The sequence below is a fragment of the Kryptolebias marmoratus genome, linkage group LG4 (assembly GCF_001649575.2).
Source record: "Kryptolebias marmoratus isolate JLee-2015 linkage group LG4, ASM164957v2, whole genome shotgun sequence".
In the NCBI taxonomy this organism is placed as follows: Eukaryota; Metazoa; Chordata; class Actinopteri; order Cyprinodontiformes; family Rivulidae; genus Kryptolebias; species Kryptolebias marmoratus.
Window position 1 is genome coordinate 20769742 of NC_051433.1, and position 14976 is coordinate 20784717.

Genomic DNA, 14976 nt, shown 5'->3' on the forward strand with positions numbered 1-14976 from the left:
ATTCAATGATTTGGATGAGAGAGAATACTTTTGGCAGTATAGTGTATATCTTGTGGAAATATTTGTACAATTTATGGTGGAGCTAAAGAGAAAACTGCAATCGATTTGGTGCTCAATTGTCATTTTGTTTGTCAAAGATTCCCCAGTTAAGGTGGAGCTGAATATTACTTTTAGTGGAATCAACTGTTTTCATACTAACATATTACTGAGATATAGTTACAGCGGACCTAATAAATGATGGTAATCAACTTGCTAGTCTTGTTGAAACTCTCCAAATGCATGCACAATACATGGCATGTAGTGTTTAAAAATGGTCTTTAGGCAGAGGCATCAGAACTGTAACCTCAGTCAGCACACTGGGCAACGGCAAACACAATCATCGTCTTAACACAAAGCAACAGTGTAAGTGACAAAGCACAGAACACAGTCATATGCCCGGGTGCCAGTCTGTCTTACACTGAGCCAAGTCAGATTTGGCAGCGCCACCATTGTTTGGCCGGGCACTTAGTACCGTATCGATGCCGAATACACATTCTGGCACAAAAGGTAACTTACTCTCCCCCCCGCCTCACGCAGTTTCTTTCTTAAATTGTCTTTTAAAATTCAAGAGGCCTGTTGCCAGACAGAGGGTAAGATTAGAGGTAAATCCTGTTTATTACTGAAAATGAGTCTTTAAAATGGAACATGACAAATCGTTCCAGAGCTTTTAAGTCAGAAGGTCTCATGTCTCTCCAGCCTGATCGGCAACTAGTTAAATTAAGCTATCAACACAAGCTGCGCAAAGCCATGCCTTAACTAATCATCTAAGTGAGTGGTGCATTCATGGCTCTAGTTAATCAGATAATCAGGGCTAATCAGTATTTAATTGAGTCAACCAGTAGAAGCAGCTATCTACGCTGAACATTTTCATCACCGCAGATCAGAGCTTAACCATATGTCAGAAGGAATGAGGAAGAGGGAAGGAGGACAGGAAGAGGTGATTCTGACCCCTGACGTGCAGTTTCTGCTTGATCCAGGTCCAAGGGACAACCAATCCACTGCTGTGTTATAAGGACATGAGCAGAGAGTTGTAGAACCCCTATGATGAATCTCTTTTTTTTTTTTTTTAACTTTGAGATTATTATTTACGAAAAGTTTTCTCCTGAACAAGCAGTGTTGGTCCTGAACCACCTGGGAGAAGCTGGATATTAAGTGAAAATAGGCGTGCGTGTGTAAACAAAACAGTCTCTGAGCTCAACACTACCCCCCTATGCTCCTCCGTTTGATGGGGCTTGCATCACAGCAATGGCCAGGCTCTGTAACCATAGCAACAGCTGCCAGCTGACTACTAACTGAAGGTAGTGATGGTCACAGCCAGACATCGTCTGCTGCCCTCCTCTGGGGCTTCACGGTATTACAAAAACAAACACTAATTTTTCACATGTTGATCAAACAGAGGTGATCTTTATTGTAGTGTATTTAGTGTAAATTTCTCTAGCAAGAAATTATTAGATAAATTACTTGCCAGTGCCGAATATTAGCTTAATTTCAATTAGTATTCACTGCTTGAGACACAAAGTGACAAAAATATCATATAGTGGACAATTTAACATGCTTAAAACCTTGAGGTCCCTGCAAATTATATAAAGAGTGTTGGTTAATGCATTCATAAACTGAACAACTGTTTAATGTGGTGAAAATAGTAACTGCAAGACAAATGTTTACAATCTTTAAAACACATATTTAAAAGAAAAAACCTAATGTTGAAAATATGCAAAGCTAAATCTGCACCATCACATTATAAATCTGTCAGAAGAGCAGAAAACTCCATCAGATTACGTGCAATTATTTTGTGGCTAAAATGAAGAGCAAATAGTTTCTGTGTACTGAGATGTGAGCTTCAGCAACACACAGTTGAAAGAGAATTTCTACTGGGCTCAAATGAAAGTATTTGTTTTTGTTAGAGGCACATTAAAATCAATTTTCCATAAGCCTCTGCATGCAGCTTTTCGATCAATCGCTCTGTAGCGAGATTTAAAACCGAGGAGTGCATAATCTCAAACTGAAGCAACACGTGGCTATGACATGGTGACAAAAACAGACATTCTGTTTTGTTAAAAAAAAAAAAAATCTACTACGACTAGTGCTGCTGTTTACACCACAAAAACAAGTACAGCTGCAGAGCCAGACTTAAACAACAGGCTCTTTTTTTTCCCCTTTGATAACAGTTACTCTGTAATCTTCAGAACGGCCGATATGTGAGCCTCAGTGAGAGCATCACTGTGCTTCATTTTCAATTCTGCTTATTTGGGGGGGAAAAATAAAAACTAAAACACCAAAAGCCTATCCCAGGTAAACGTCTTCCCAGAACAGCTGTGCAGCAAGCAAAACCACGTCTTTTGGTTTTTATATCTGCAGCTCATTTGGTCCAGATTATTGGAAGGGAGATGTGATGAGATTATGATCTTAATTAGAAATAGGATCTACCTAATGTTTACTTTGTGTAACCTAAGCAAACGTCATTTGTGCCTCTTAGAAATTGAGCTTATTTTGTAACAAAATGGTGATGACAGAACGGAATCAGTACTACATTCAGAAAAAGATATACAATTTAAATTACTCATGACATTTAACAGCTGGGTTGTTAATCTTGAGTTAAATAAAAGGCTCCCACGCGGACTGCTGATCACGTGATTTCATGTGGGATCTTTGGTCAAGACAGAAAAAAAAAAAAAAAAAAATGCTGAACACAACTCAGTTGGCGCTAAACTGCAGACATATTTTCAATTCTCACTATATGGCTGTGTCTTGCTGAGCTCCTTGGCTGTTTACCGTGTGCCTGATTGCTTTCATTGATTGCAGTCTTCCACACGAAAATACTCGCAGGATTTATTTCTGCATCCACGGCAGCAAAAAGGCTGCAATGAACATGCCGGCTTGCCATTCTGCAATCCGAAGGCAGACGACCACACGTGAGGCACGCGTGACCTCTTGTGGACCTGAGCGTATCAGGGTGCGATGCGAGGCTGGTGTTAGGGAAGACTATTAATCCACGCAACATGAGAGCCCGACTGATATGACAAACATCAGCTTCTGCTGGTCAAGGACTCGCCGACTATAAACAATAAAACAGAACACGTGCTGGAACAATGCTATTGGTCCGTTCTTCTTAATATGCATGTGATCGCACAAGCACTGAGTCTCCACAGGTCAACAACTGTTTGTGAAGAGGCTCCACTTTTAGCAGAGCCAAGATTGGCTCATCTAATAATGGGATTATTTGACAGTCTGATGGATAAACCAGGGAGAATCGAGTATTTTGGAAGCAATTACATCTGCATCGTGGAAAATCTATTATTATTTACAGGTGACAGTTCAAGGGCCATTATCAGTTTTGTCTCCTGTCTCCTGAGAGGAGTGGCCTTTTCAAGGCTCATATGAAAATGTGTCCTGTAAGTGAGACATTCAGACGCAGATAAAGAGAATCCTTGAACGACAAAAGCTTAAGCCTTCAATAGGCTTTTGACAGAGTGCCATTTTCAAACATCTTAAAAGGATCCTTTACAATGTTTGAAGTGGGGTTCTGCAGGAAGGTTATGACCATTAACATCTTACCTGTTGTAGATAGCCTTTTGAACGACCTCAGTTTGGAGACGCACTGATTAGTTCTGACTAGATTGAGGAGCTAACAGCTAGTTTGAGCGAGACCAAAAAGGGTTGCTGCTGTCTTAAAAACAACTCTGATCTCCAAAATGTCACAGCGGTTCATACAAATGCAGCTTTATAAACATTTCCATCCCTGTCAATTAGCAACGACATGGTTATTTACACAGAATTCTGTAGCACTATTATATCTTTAATAAGATATTATTTGTTCATAAACTCCCCACAGAACCCTACTTAAAAACATCTGAACTATCCCTTTAGAAGATGTGTCAACAACAAACACCTGTTTTAATCAGTCTGTCACAAATAAAGTATTCATTTATTAACCTAAAAATCAAATACATTATTAAAATGATTTGACGGTTTAAGCAAAGCGTTATGCAATTTAATACTATTAGAAAAAAATACTACAAATATCAAAGATGACATGTGACATGTTCATAATTATTTAGGACCATCAATAAACAAATATCTACTTAAATGAAAGATGTATAGAGCCTATAAAGAGTGAAATGCAAAAAAAACATAATATTGACATAAAATTAGCATTAATGTCGACTGACTACACCAAAAATGTCCCCATGGAAAAGTTGAACGCCAATGAAGTCATTTATCAAGACTAATATTTACCATCAGCAGACCAGAAACGCACAAATAGATTGGCCAAAACTTGATTACTTAAATAAAGAGGTCGTATAACATAACTCAGAAGAAAAGTTGTCCTTAAATAAATATTGCGCATATAGCAACAGCAAATTGCAGCAGATGAATGACTTCACAAGCATATGACTAAGCTAAAAATGTCCAAGTTTATAAGGCCTTCGCAGCGGCGAGATGTATTACCATAATATGTAGCAGACCCCATCGCCTCCCCCCTCACCCCCCCACTGTTTCATTTCACAGCAAGATAAATAGGCAACTGCTGGGGCGTAATCAGAGGCGGAGTGCTAAGTCACCCCGGGACCACAGAGGGTGAACGCTGCACTGACAGACCAACCACCAGCCATAGCAGGGTGTCTGTGTGTGTGTGTGTGTGTGTGTGTGTGTGTGTGTGTGTGTGAGTGTTGGGTGGGGGATAACAAACGGCTGCAAGGAAGATGGAGAATTTAAATCATCAGGGGTCAAAAACAACGTTGGACCGACTGCAACCAAAAGGAAGAAAGGGAGCTAATGGAAGATGCAAGGCAAATAAGAGAGACATATTCAAGACAGACTGAGGTCGAGCTCGTCCCTCCCGCCTTTCTACAAGTGGAAAAACCAGCTGCTGGGACTCTTCATCGCTGATTTCCTGCCTTCTAATTGGCCACATGGGAGGCGTCCATTATTCTTTATGATTATGTAGCCGTGGGCCTCACCTCAGCCCTCCCCCGTAGCAGGCTCATTAATTCTGCCAGCAGGGGGCACATGTAAGTCAGGATCGTCAACAGGAAGGGAAACTAGGTGTCTACAACATGTGCTTCTGACTGACGTGCACGTTTTACTGTTATGGACATTTTTTTTCCTTTCTTGCTATAAAAGACTGAGTATAGGGAATATTCTCAAAAGCTAAGCTTCACAGGTAAAGTTTGGGTTACAAAGGCAGAGACTTTTGAAAACTCTTCCCAAAGTGGAGATTTGGAATCTGAGTGGACTCAAGGTTCAGTGCTTTTGAGAAATGACAACCTCAGCTCGTTTTGTTGATGGCCGCTATCACTTTGTCTCCTACAACACCAAACAACAACAGAGCCATGTTTACCTCTATTTTCTGCATCTATCTTCACATTATCTCAATCCTGTCACCATTAAGCTTTGACTGTCTGCTGAAAAGGTCACAATCTGAGAAAAATATAATTTAAACAGTATTACAAATAATAATAATAATAATAGCAAATAATCTTCCTATTTTACCTTTAAATTAGAGTTTTCTAACAGGTGTGTCTTCAAAATTAATTCTTTTAATTCTAATCCTATAAATTTGCTTTGAGATTGACCCTTTCTTTCCCCCTCTGCTAGGTGCTATAGAACTAGGAAATCCCTTCATATAATGTCCGGCATCATTGTGAAGCTTGGGGATTCCTCTTTTTAAAAACAGGGCTGAAATTCCCCAGGACATCACTCCAGATCAATAAAATAGTTTTCAAACCGACACTTTCTAAACCAAACTGGCTTGTTGCCAGACCAGGTAAGAAATCACAAAATTTCAACAAACTACGTATAATTTGAAGCTTTTCTGATGGATAAAACCTCAAAAGTAATGTAATATATATACGTTTATCAAGATGTCCTATGAGCAATCATGTAAAGTTGAAATTATTGCCGTTTAAGAATTGTTTCACCTTTCCATTTGTTTATTCCATATTATATGCTGTTAAGTTTAATAATTTAAAGTGTTTAAATTATGTATTTTGTAGTTGTTAACTGTCCTGTGGCTTACACTCAAAAATTTGAAAAATAATTTATTTTCTCCCTCTTATCCTAGTTTTCTCTTATACAGCCTCACAGTCATCCCGCCATCCAATCAATTCATTTTTCCTCCCATCAGCCCTGCTGTGATCGATTTCCATATGAGTTTAGTCGTTTTATTCAGTCCATCCGTACGTCCTGAGGAGGGCATCGCTCACCAACTTTCTCCCACTGTCCCACTGCTGATTCAAGACGCACCCAGGATATTGTCTGAATGCACAAACAAACACACAAAGCCCTGCTCATCCTGGTGAATACATCTGACAACACAAGCATACAAAGAGGACTCCGAAACACACCACATCTGCTCATGGACCTAATTTTAGATATGGGACGAGAGTGCAGCCGTATGAATAGAAGAAATGCATAAAAGACTAGTTTTCCTTTAATAATTTGGTCGGAGTTAACCAGAATACCGTGACGACCATTGCCATCTTTTGTTGACACATTTTTCAAAGTTCTAAGAATAAAACATCCAACTCGTTCCACATTATGTAAAGGTTGTGGGCCAGTGGGGCAGCAGTCACTGCGGGTTACTCTACATCTGCAGTCATTTCTGGGTCAGGATCAGGCACAGCTCATCCAGCCCTGCAGCCTGTAGCAGCTGACTCCGGGCCAGGCATGCAGACAAATACACACGCAGGCACACACTCACAACCAGCAGAGGCAGTCGCGTAGGAGCGGGTGCATGTGGCATTCGCGAGACATTTACTGAACATGAAAATGCAAGCTGCCAGAGCAAGAAACAACTGCACCGATAGAATAAATCAACGCAGAGTGACCTAAACTAAAACCCTGACAGTAAACAAACAGTAAGATTCCTTTTGAGCCGTGTGTAACTTTTATAAATCACTTAATTCACACTTGCACGTCTTGATTCATGCGTTGCAAGTGCAGATTGACGTCCATGTGAGCTCAGGTGTGCGCCTCCTGCCAGTTGCCTTGTGTTTCTGCAGCCGCATCTTAACACTGTGGCATGATGAGCAGGCTGAAGCTCACTGACCCATATGAAGAGCTTCTTTTTGAGGTATTTTTTGTTTTTTCTCCATAGAGTGAGACATAAAACGCCACAAATCTACATAAAACTGGGTTGTTTCGCTTCTTCTGATGGAGTCTAAAAAATTAAAAAAAGTGAGCACACTCTTTTGCGCAGGAAAGACTATAAACAATGTCTAAAGTCAGCCTGGAAGGAGCCCAGGTCTGGGGACTCTGCTGCCAGTTCACAGCCTTAATCCACCACAGAAGCCCTCTTTCCAAACTGTGGTGACGACGCGGTGACGGCATCGACACACCTCCCTCTCCGCTCCGACAGCTTCCTCTCAGCTGTTATTAAAGCACACTGATCTTACCATTTTGGGAAGGACATTTCTCGTCGCCCTGCTATTACGTAACCAAAATCCTGCATCGTGAATGATCGTTTTCCCATATAAACATTGTGTTTGAAATGAAGAGGAACCATTTCGAGCCAAAACATTTTAGCTAAATGGAACATCAGCTGCTTAAAAAGGTGCCACAAAGCAGGAAACCTCGGCTTGACATTCTAACACGACGAGGAGAAAGAAAGTCTGCGGCCAGCAATCTTTGTCAGCAGCTCACATTTGGCAGAGTTCTGGTTCTAAGCATGGCCGTGCAAATGTTCTCAATGGGGCTGCATAATCTATGATGACAGACTCGAAGCTGCAATTTGTGCGTCTGTAAAAGTCACGGCACAAGACGGGCGATTTCAGACGATCTAAATTAATGGAAACAAATCAGGCTAAAATTATAATTACTACACAATTAAAGAGATGAAACCATTTAATTTTCTGTGTCTACAAGTGGGATGTCATGGCATCTGTTTCAGTTCTCTTTACATAGTAGGATGCAATCCAAACCTCCATGTCCAAATAGATCTTTATTTCTGATCTGGACTAAGATGGCTGAAGTTGCAAACTGGTCAGCCATCAATCAGTGCAACATCCAATCATCCCGTCTTTTCACATTTCACTCGAGAATCCAAAAACGGCAAATGTATTTGCGCGTTTAAAAGTGACAAATGCCAGGAGTACATATAAAAACAAGCAGTATTGCATGTTTATTGGCGTTTAACATTGACGCATGTTGGACATCTGCTGAGAAAGAGGCAGGCTGTAAGAAGCAAAGTGCTCCAGTAGAGAAAAACAGAAAAAGCCCGCATCCTAAATGAGACGTTAAAGACCTGCACTCGGTGAAATTCCACACTGAGAAAGGGTTGAGCGGAAGCTGCCAAGGCAATTAATAAGTCCTTTACAAGGGGGATATACAGATTTAAAAAGAACCACTTTTAAAACTCTTAAATTCAAGTTCAAAAGGAGAAATGGGAGCCGGTAAAACCAGTGAGCAAAGTATCTGAAAGGAGATTGACTTTGGGTCTGAAAAACTAAGTGGAAATACTGGATCGAGCGAAATGAGTAAAGCCAAAAACAAAACAAGGCAATAACTGGCAATACCAATACCAAAAATATACATTGTTTTAATGGATAGTTTTGGGGGGAATATATTTCCATCCACTGGAAAAATCAAATCAAAGTCAGTGCCCATGCCTGGCCAGTAGGTGGCGATAACGTCAACATTAAATCACAAAGAACGAACATTTTGAGCATGGCTAGTGACTCTAAAATAACTGGAGATGTTTAAATTGACAATGTTTTCTATGCCTTCTCAGTAATGAACTGTTTCACCAAACTATCAAAGTTTAATAACTTCAGAACAAAACTTGACAGATGTTAAAAAAAAAAAAATGCAAACATGGTGCCAATCTCCTCAGGCGATATAACAATTGTTTATTGTATTTATTATGAAAAACAGTTTATGGTGAGGCGAGTTTATGGTGTATGTTCAGGGGTCAAAGAGAACCAATGAGTGTGGGGTAATGGAGAATAAAAACACTTTTAGTTTTCCTTCAGTTTTCTCCCCAACTACTCCATGATCTTCAAAATGGGACTGAATGGTTTCTCCAACTGTCATCAGGAGTCCGCTATGCAGACAGGTACGACTAAGTCCCTGTCTAAATATTATTCTAACCTCCTCCCCGAAACCCAGAGCAGTACGGATACATCTGCTCCATCCCTCATCCTCATGACTTCCTTCCTTCCTTCCGCTCTCCTACCTACAATTTGTGGAACGATGGACTTTTTTTCTTTTATTTCCGCAATAGCAGCTGGATGAAGGGCCACGTGTTCCGCTCTATAAGCAGTATGTTGATTGTAATGCGTGTAAGAAATCCATAAAACAGAATGAAGTTTTTCTTACCTGATGAAGCCATTCAAGAAGAGTCGTCGTCGCAGAAGAAAGCAGGATGGTGGAGAAAAGATGGAAAAATGGGGGAAAGAAAAGAAAAAAAATAGGTTAGAATCTATTGGGATTATTGGTTTCGTGTAAAGTGTCTGATGTTTAAAACATCTTTCAAACCTTTTTTTAAAAAGGGATAATTCAGTTCCCTTCTGTTTGTTTTGGGTTTTTAATGGGGTTGTGCGTAGTACCTGAGTAGTCAGGATTTACCTGCAGAAGACGACTTAATTCTCAAGATCAAACTTTTCCCTGATCTCTAAACTGAATTCACTGATGTCTAACAGTTATTCAAAGGAGGGCCCAGTGAAGAACCAACGGCTACGACTTAAATTCAAAACTCCTGACAGACATTGTGGTGAGCGCTTTATTTTAAACTTTTACTTTTGCATCAGTTACACTGAAGACTGAAAACGACGAAGTTTTGTTTGCGTTTCATTATAAAACAGTTAAACATCCCCAGTCAGAGGCACTCTAGTGCAAAAGTGATGCAAAAGAATATATCCAACCCCCTTTATTGATGATCTCAACACAATGTTGAGCAGCTCTGTTTACAACAAACAGCACCTTACAATGTTCAGTTTATTAGCCTAAACATAGGAGGATAGACTCAATCAACTGAATACATCAAAGTTCTTGAAATAGTACTTTAGAAATATTACATTTTAATGTCTTGAAAAAAAGAACTGGCCATACCCTCTTTAGTCTTGCAAGTGTCCAATCAGGGATCACATGGAAGTGTGCACACATGAGAAGGATGCTGATTAGGTTGTACCCAACTTACATCAGAATGACACAAGAAACTACAGTCTCTGTGATTCTGAGTGTTGGAGCAGCACAGGCTGCGGATTTGAGAGTGTGAATCTTGTTACAAATGTTCTTACTGTAGGGAAATGTAACCCAGCTAAGTTGAGACAAACACTTCATGCATTTCACGCAAAAACTTTTCAAAAACAGCATCCCAACAAGTCGGGGCATGCCTAAACAGTCTCAGATGTAGATGTAGGTCATGGGGGATATTGACTTTGTTTTATTTAGCCAGTAAAGGTTAACGATGTTGATGTTAGTGCTCACACTAAGTCCGGGATGCAGTCAGGAGTGTTAGCTTTAACCCGCGCAGGATCCGGACACAAAGCTAACGGTACAAAGATCCGAGACTGCTGATGCTGCTGAGGCTGCTGAGGCTTAGAGGCGTGTTTATCTTGGAGGCTGCCGGGGCACAAGGACTGTGCAGCGATGCCCTCATTTTATAAAGCATAAAGAAAAGTGCCTGGATTCAACAGCCCAAATAAATCAAAGTCCCACAAATCTCAAAAAAAAAAACTACAAAAACTCATTTTTTTCCACTTAAAGAAAATGTTACTTAAATGGTAAATGACTACTTCTCCTTAAATAAAATCAATGAGAATAATTAGCATATTTTCATGTTTTAAATTCCACAATACTGTGAAACTGAGGCTTTTTTTTTTACTTAAAGTTGCCATACCATTAAAAACTACCGGCTTAACCAACTATAACCAGATATAAACGCCTAAATTAAATGTATAGGTTTAAACAAACATTGATGCAGCATCATGGGAGAGGATTTAAGTTAAATGAAAGCGTACAAGAGATGCAGACATGGCTGCTTATGTGGAATAATTAGCTTTTTGTAGTGTAGAAAATTTCCAAGGTTTGATTTTGTTGACAGCATCGTCTTCACCTGGTTCCATAACATACCCAAACAGAAATCATAATCAAAAATTGTATTCACTGAGCTCAGTGTGATTAAAAATAATGCCTTGTATAGGACCCTAGTTCTACAGTTGATGCTGCATAGTGAGATCCTACGACAGGTTTGCTGTAAAGACATAATGGGCCTGTTCAGATGTTGTTGCACAACGCTTTTAAATCAGTTCAGGTGATTTGATTGCATGTCAGCTCTGACACCTCTGTTAACACCAAAACATTTGTTGCTATCTGACGTCAACTACCCGCGCTGTACGTGGATACACACACACACACACACACACACACACACACACACACACACACATACACAGCCACGTCACAGAGAGAGGGCTGTCAGCAAGCAACAAACACGACACCAGTAGGTCTGCTTATGTTTCTGGTAAAAAAAAAACAATTAAAAATCACACATTCAGGCATCTGAACTATATTAATATTGTGACATTAATGTGGTCTTCGGTCAGAGCACAGATTAAAGATTTTAACCTGTAAAAATTGGTGCGCTGACAGCTGTTTTACACAGCTCCACTGTGACTGTAACGCCAGCGCTGCATCTAATTAGGTAAATATAATTATATGTGATTTAATGCTGTTGATCGGTGATTGACCACAGAGGGTCCAGGCTGCTCTAAAACAATTAGAACAATCAATAAACAAACGAGAAACTCATCATGAAACGTCCTGTAATCCATTTTGACGAACAACATCCCCATGTATTGAAAACGATACATTTAATGCGTTGCACTCCACATCAATGCAACAGAGTTCTGCTCCACGCCTCTTTCGGTTCCGCAATGCTCGCTTCATTTCTGAAAGCACACATTTGTGATTTATAAACAGCCAGAGACAGCATAAAGACGCGGCCATTTCGTGGAACTGTTTTATGAAGGCGCCTAATCAGAAATGTTTGGAATTTACTAATTATTGACCTACCTTTTGGACATGAGGAAAACTAAAATGTTTACGACAAACAAAACAGAAATAGTGTGGATGGGAAGAAAAGACAAAAACTAATAATCCAGAGGACATTGGGTGAAGAAGAAAACGGGGGAAAAAAAGAAGGAATGCTGAGAGGAAATTAGCCAGAAAGGTAGGAGAAAGACGACGAGAGGAAAAGGAAAGGCGTGGGGTCGGGGGATGAGGAGGAGGGGTTCTTCTCCCGTCCACAGTCTCTAAGGGACAGATCAGGGTTAGGACTACTGTGGAAGCTGTCCAGAAAGAGTGACAATTCTTCAAATCATTAAAAGAAAAAAAAGAAAAATCAACACAGAAAAGTAAACTGCTTGGACTCCTCACTCTGCAAATTTAAGCTTAGTCTTAAATCCAAATGTTTTCTTGTTTAAGGAACAAAATGTTGGAACAGCAACTGATTTTCGACGAAGCTCTTTGGCCACCCCGGCAGTGACACAGCTCTAGAAGTTGAGTTTTATGAGCTGCACTTACAATGAGATTGAAACGGATTCAAAAGGCTAAAACACTGGGCTTAACTTACTTCAAAAACTACCATCCACATTCAGTTTTCTCATAACAGCCTAATTTGTTCAGCTTTTCTTTCGCAAAGCAAAACAGATTTTTGGACTAATATGACACAAAATTCCGATGTTCCAACCGGAGCCGTCCTTCTTTGTGGTGAGCTGTTCGGACCGAGCCAGCGAGCGGAGAGCAGAATTAGCTGTCCATTTGTATGCAAATGACTGTCGATGAGCGATCGCTCACTGAAAACGGCGGATGCAGTGAGGTGTGGCTAACCCCTGAATTCACAAGAGACTTTTTTTTTTTCACCCCCTTTTGAAGAAGGTTTCTGTGTGAGGGATGGGAAGTGAAGCAGAGAGGTGATGGACCAATTCTTTGAAAAGGTTTGGCCTCATGAGAAAAGACGATGAAAGAAGCAGCAAAAAGAACTCTGGGTCGAGGGTGTCACATGCATAAAGGCTCGTATAAGGATTCATTTTTAAAAAAAGACTAATAATGCATCAGTAAATAATTACAATTTGCAAACATTTCTTCCCCATATACAAAGCAAACAAACTCAGGGTCTAGTTGCTACCGTTTTAACACCCGTCCTCGCTATAGTGGAATTTTTTATTTGAACCCTGCTGGTCTGTAAAATAATGAGACAAACAAATGATCCATTAAGCAAATCTAAACATCTGGATTAGTTAAGCTGTGCAGATGCAGTCCAACAGAGTTCAACTTTAAAGGTAGTTTGAGTCTGGTCATAATCGTCAAAAACAATTAAGGATATAAAAGGAAAAGTGCGCCATTTTTGAATCCTGCATCTGCCAGTCAAGCTGAAAACTGTCAGATTCTGGTCTCTTGCCAAGAATTTGGTGCGTTCTGCGATGCTGATGTGGTTTTAAAACGAGATATATTACGAAAAATGGCCTAGATCAGTGCAACTGGTGCTTCTGTGAAAAACAATTACCTCAAACTGACAAACTGGTTTTATAATGGTTACCACAAACCCCCTTTTTCCCTAACACAAGTCACCAACTGAGTTAGAGCCAACACACACAAAAACAGTCTTTTCAAGCGAAGCAATACTTCTGATGGTGATAACAGACAAATTGTTTTTAAGTGTTATGATTGCTGTTCAAATTGCCTGATATCCTCTGAAAATTACCCTTATGCAAAGACATTGTATAAAACATTTATCTTAAACATTTATCTTTTTTTTCCCCTGAGATAATGAGCCTTTTTTCATGAGTTATACCACAAAACATGTACAGAATTTGAAATCATCAAAGCACACACTAATCAGAGCTGTTGTCCAAACCAGCTTTCACTGTGAGAAACAGCAAAGAACTCTGAGGGGAAATCAGGTCGGATATAGACGTTGCACAGACCAGCATTCAGATTGAACAGATAAACTTAATGTTTTAGGGTGGACTCCACTGGGATCCGAAAGGAGTGTAAAGACACGAAGTGTTTGAGAGTGTGTGTGTGTGGCTCAGTCCATCGTTGCACATTTGTGCATGTAGACAAAGTAAAGTGAGCACTGATGAGTGGGAGAGAAGTGCTCCGAGCCGAGCTGAAGCAAAACAACACAGATGAAGTGAACGATAGTCGAACGCCCCGAGACCACATTACAGCAGTTAATCAACAGCAGCCGCTCACCCCAAGCCCAGCTCCCATTATACAACTTTCTGTTACCATTAACCCCCCCTCCATAAGAGTCTAATCAAAGGAGACATAAGCGTTTGGCCTGAGTTTGCTTAGAAAAACATTGGCTATCTTTCCAATTTAGTACCACATATAAAGGTGACTTGGGTTGGATTTCCTACTCTGAAGCACGAGGTAAAAAAAAAAAAGTCCCAACAAACATTGTGGTAAGGAGTATGAATGATCCCAGCACTGCTAGGGTGAAAACAAAGAAAGAGAAATTACCCAAAATGGTTGTAAGGACTGAAGCCATCCCTGAAAGCACCTATTGCTACTTTAGGAGAAATGAACTCTGTCCAACCCTTTGGAGAAACTTCTGTCATTTTTTTTTTTTGGGTGGAGGGGGGTTAAAGTAATATAAAAGAGCATGGACTGAAATAACATGTGTGAGATAGTTAAAAGGAGATACTCTTCCTTCTCTTGACAAATGTTGAATAAACAAGTGTCTTGAGTCCAAAACGTAACCTCAATAAACCGATCCTTCTGCATTCAAGAATTCAAATCGTACTGCAATCCTCATGTTTTGACAGCGTACAGCGTATGCGCTTTACGGTGGTTTTTGGGGAGTGATTTCCCCGGCAGCATTAGTCAGTCACCAGAGCCTCGGTGCCTCCCGCCTCACCTCCTGAACCTCCGAATTCCACAAGAAAAGCCACAGAGCTGGAGGAACTGAAGACACAGCTGTGCTTTTAA

General features: G+C 40.2%; 1 protein-coding gene across 13 annotated transcripts in view; it reads right to left on the reverse strand.

The window, feature by feature from the left end:
- Positions 1-14976, reverse strand: part of magi1b (membrane associated guanylate kinase, WW and PDZ domain containing 1b) — a 120990-nt gene that overhangs the window by 73598 nt on the left and 32416 nt on the right. The window contains exon 1 of one of the 13 annotated variants that reach the window (XM_037975325.1): positions 9358-9385. The exons of the other annotated variants lie outside the window; for them this stretch is intronic. Within the exon in view, the coding sequence (XP_037831253.1) occupies positions 9358-9370 (13 nt within the window). The 5' untranslated portion in view covers positions 9371-9385. Of the gene's footprint in view, positions 1-9357; positions 9386-14976 lie in introns of those variants that run through there. 13 annotated transcript variants of the gene reach the window in all.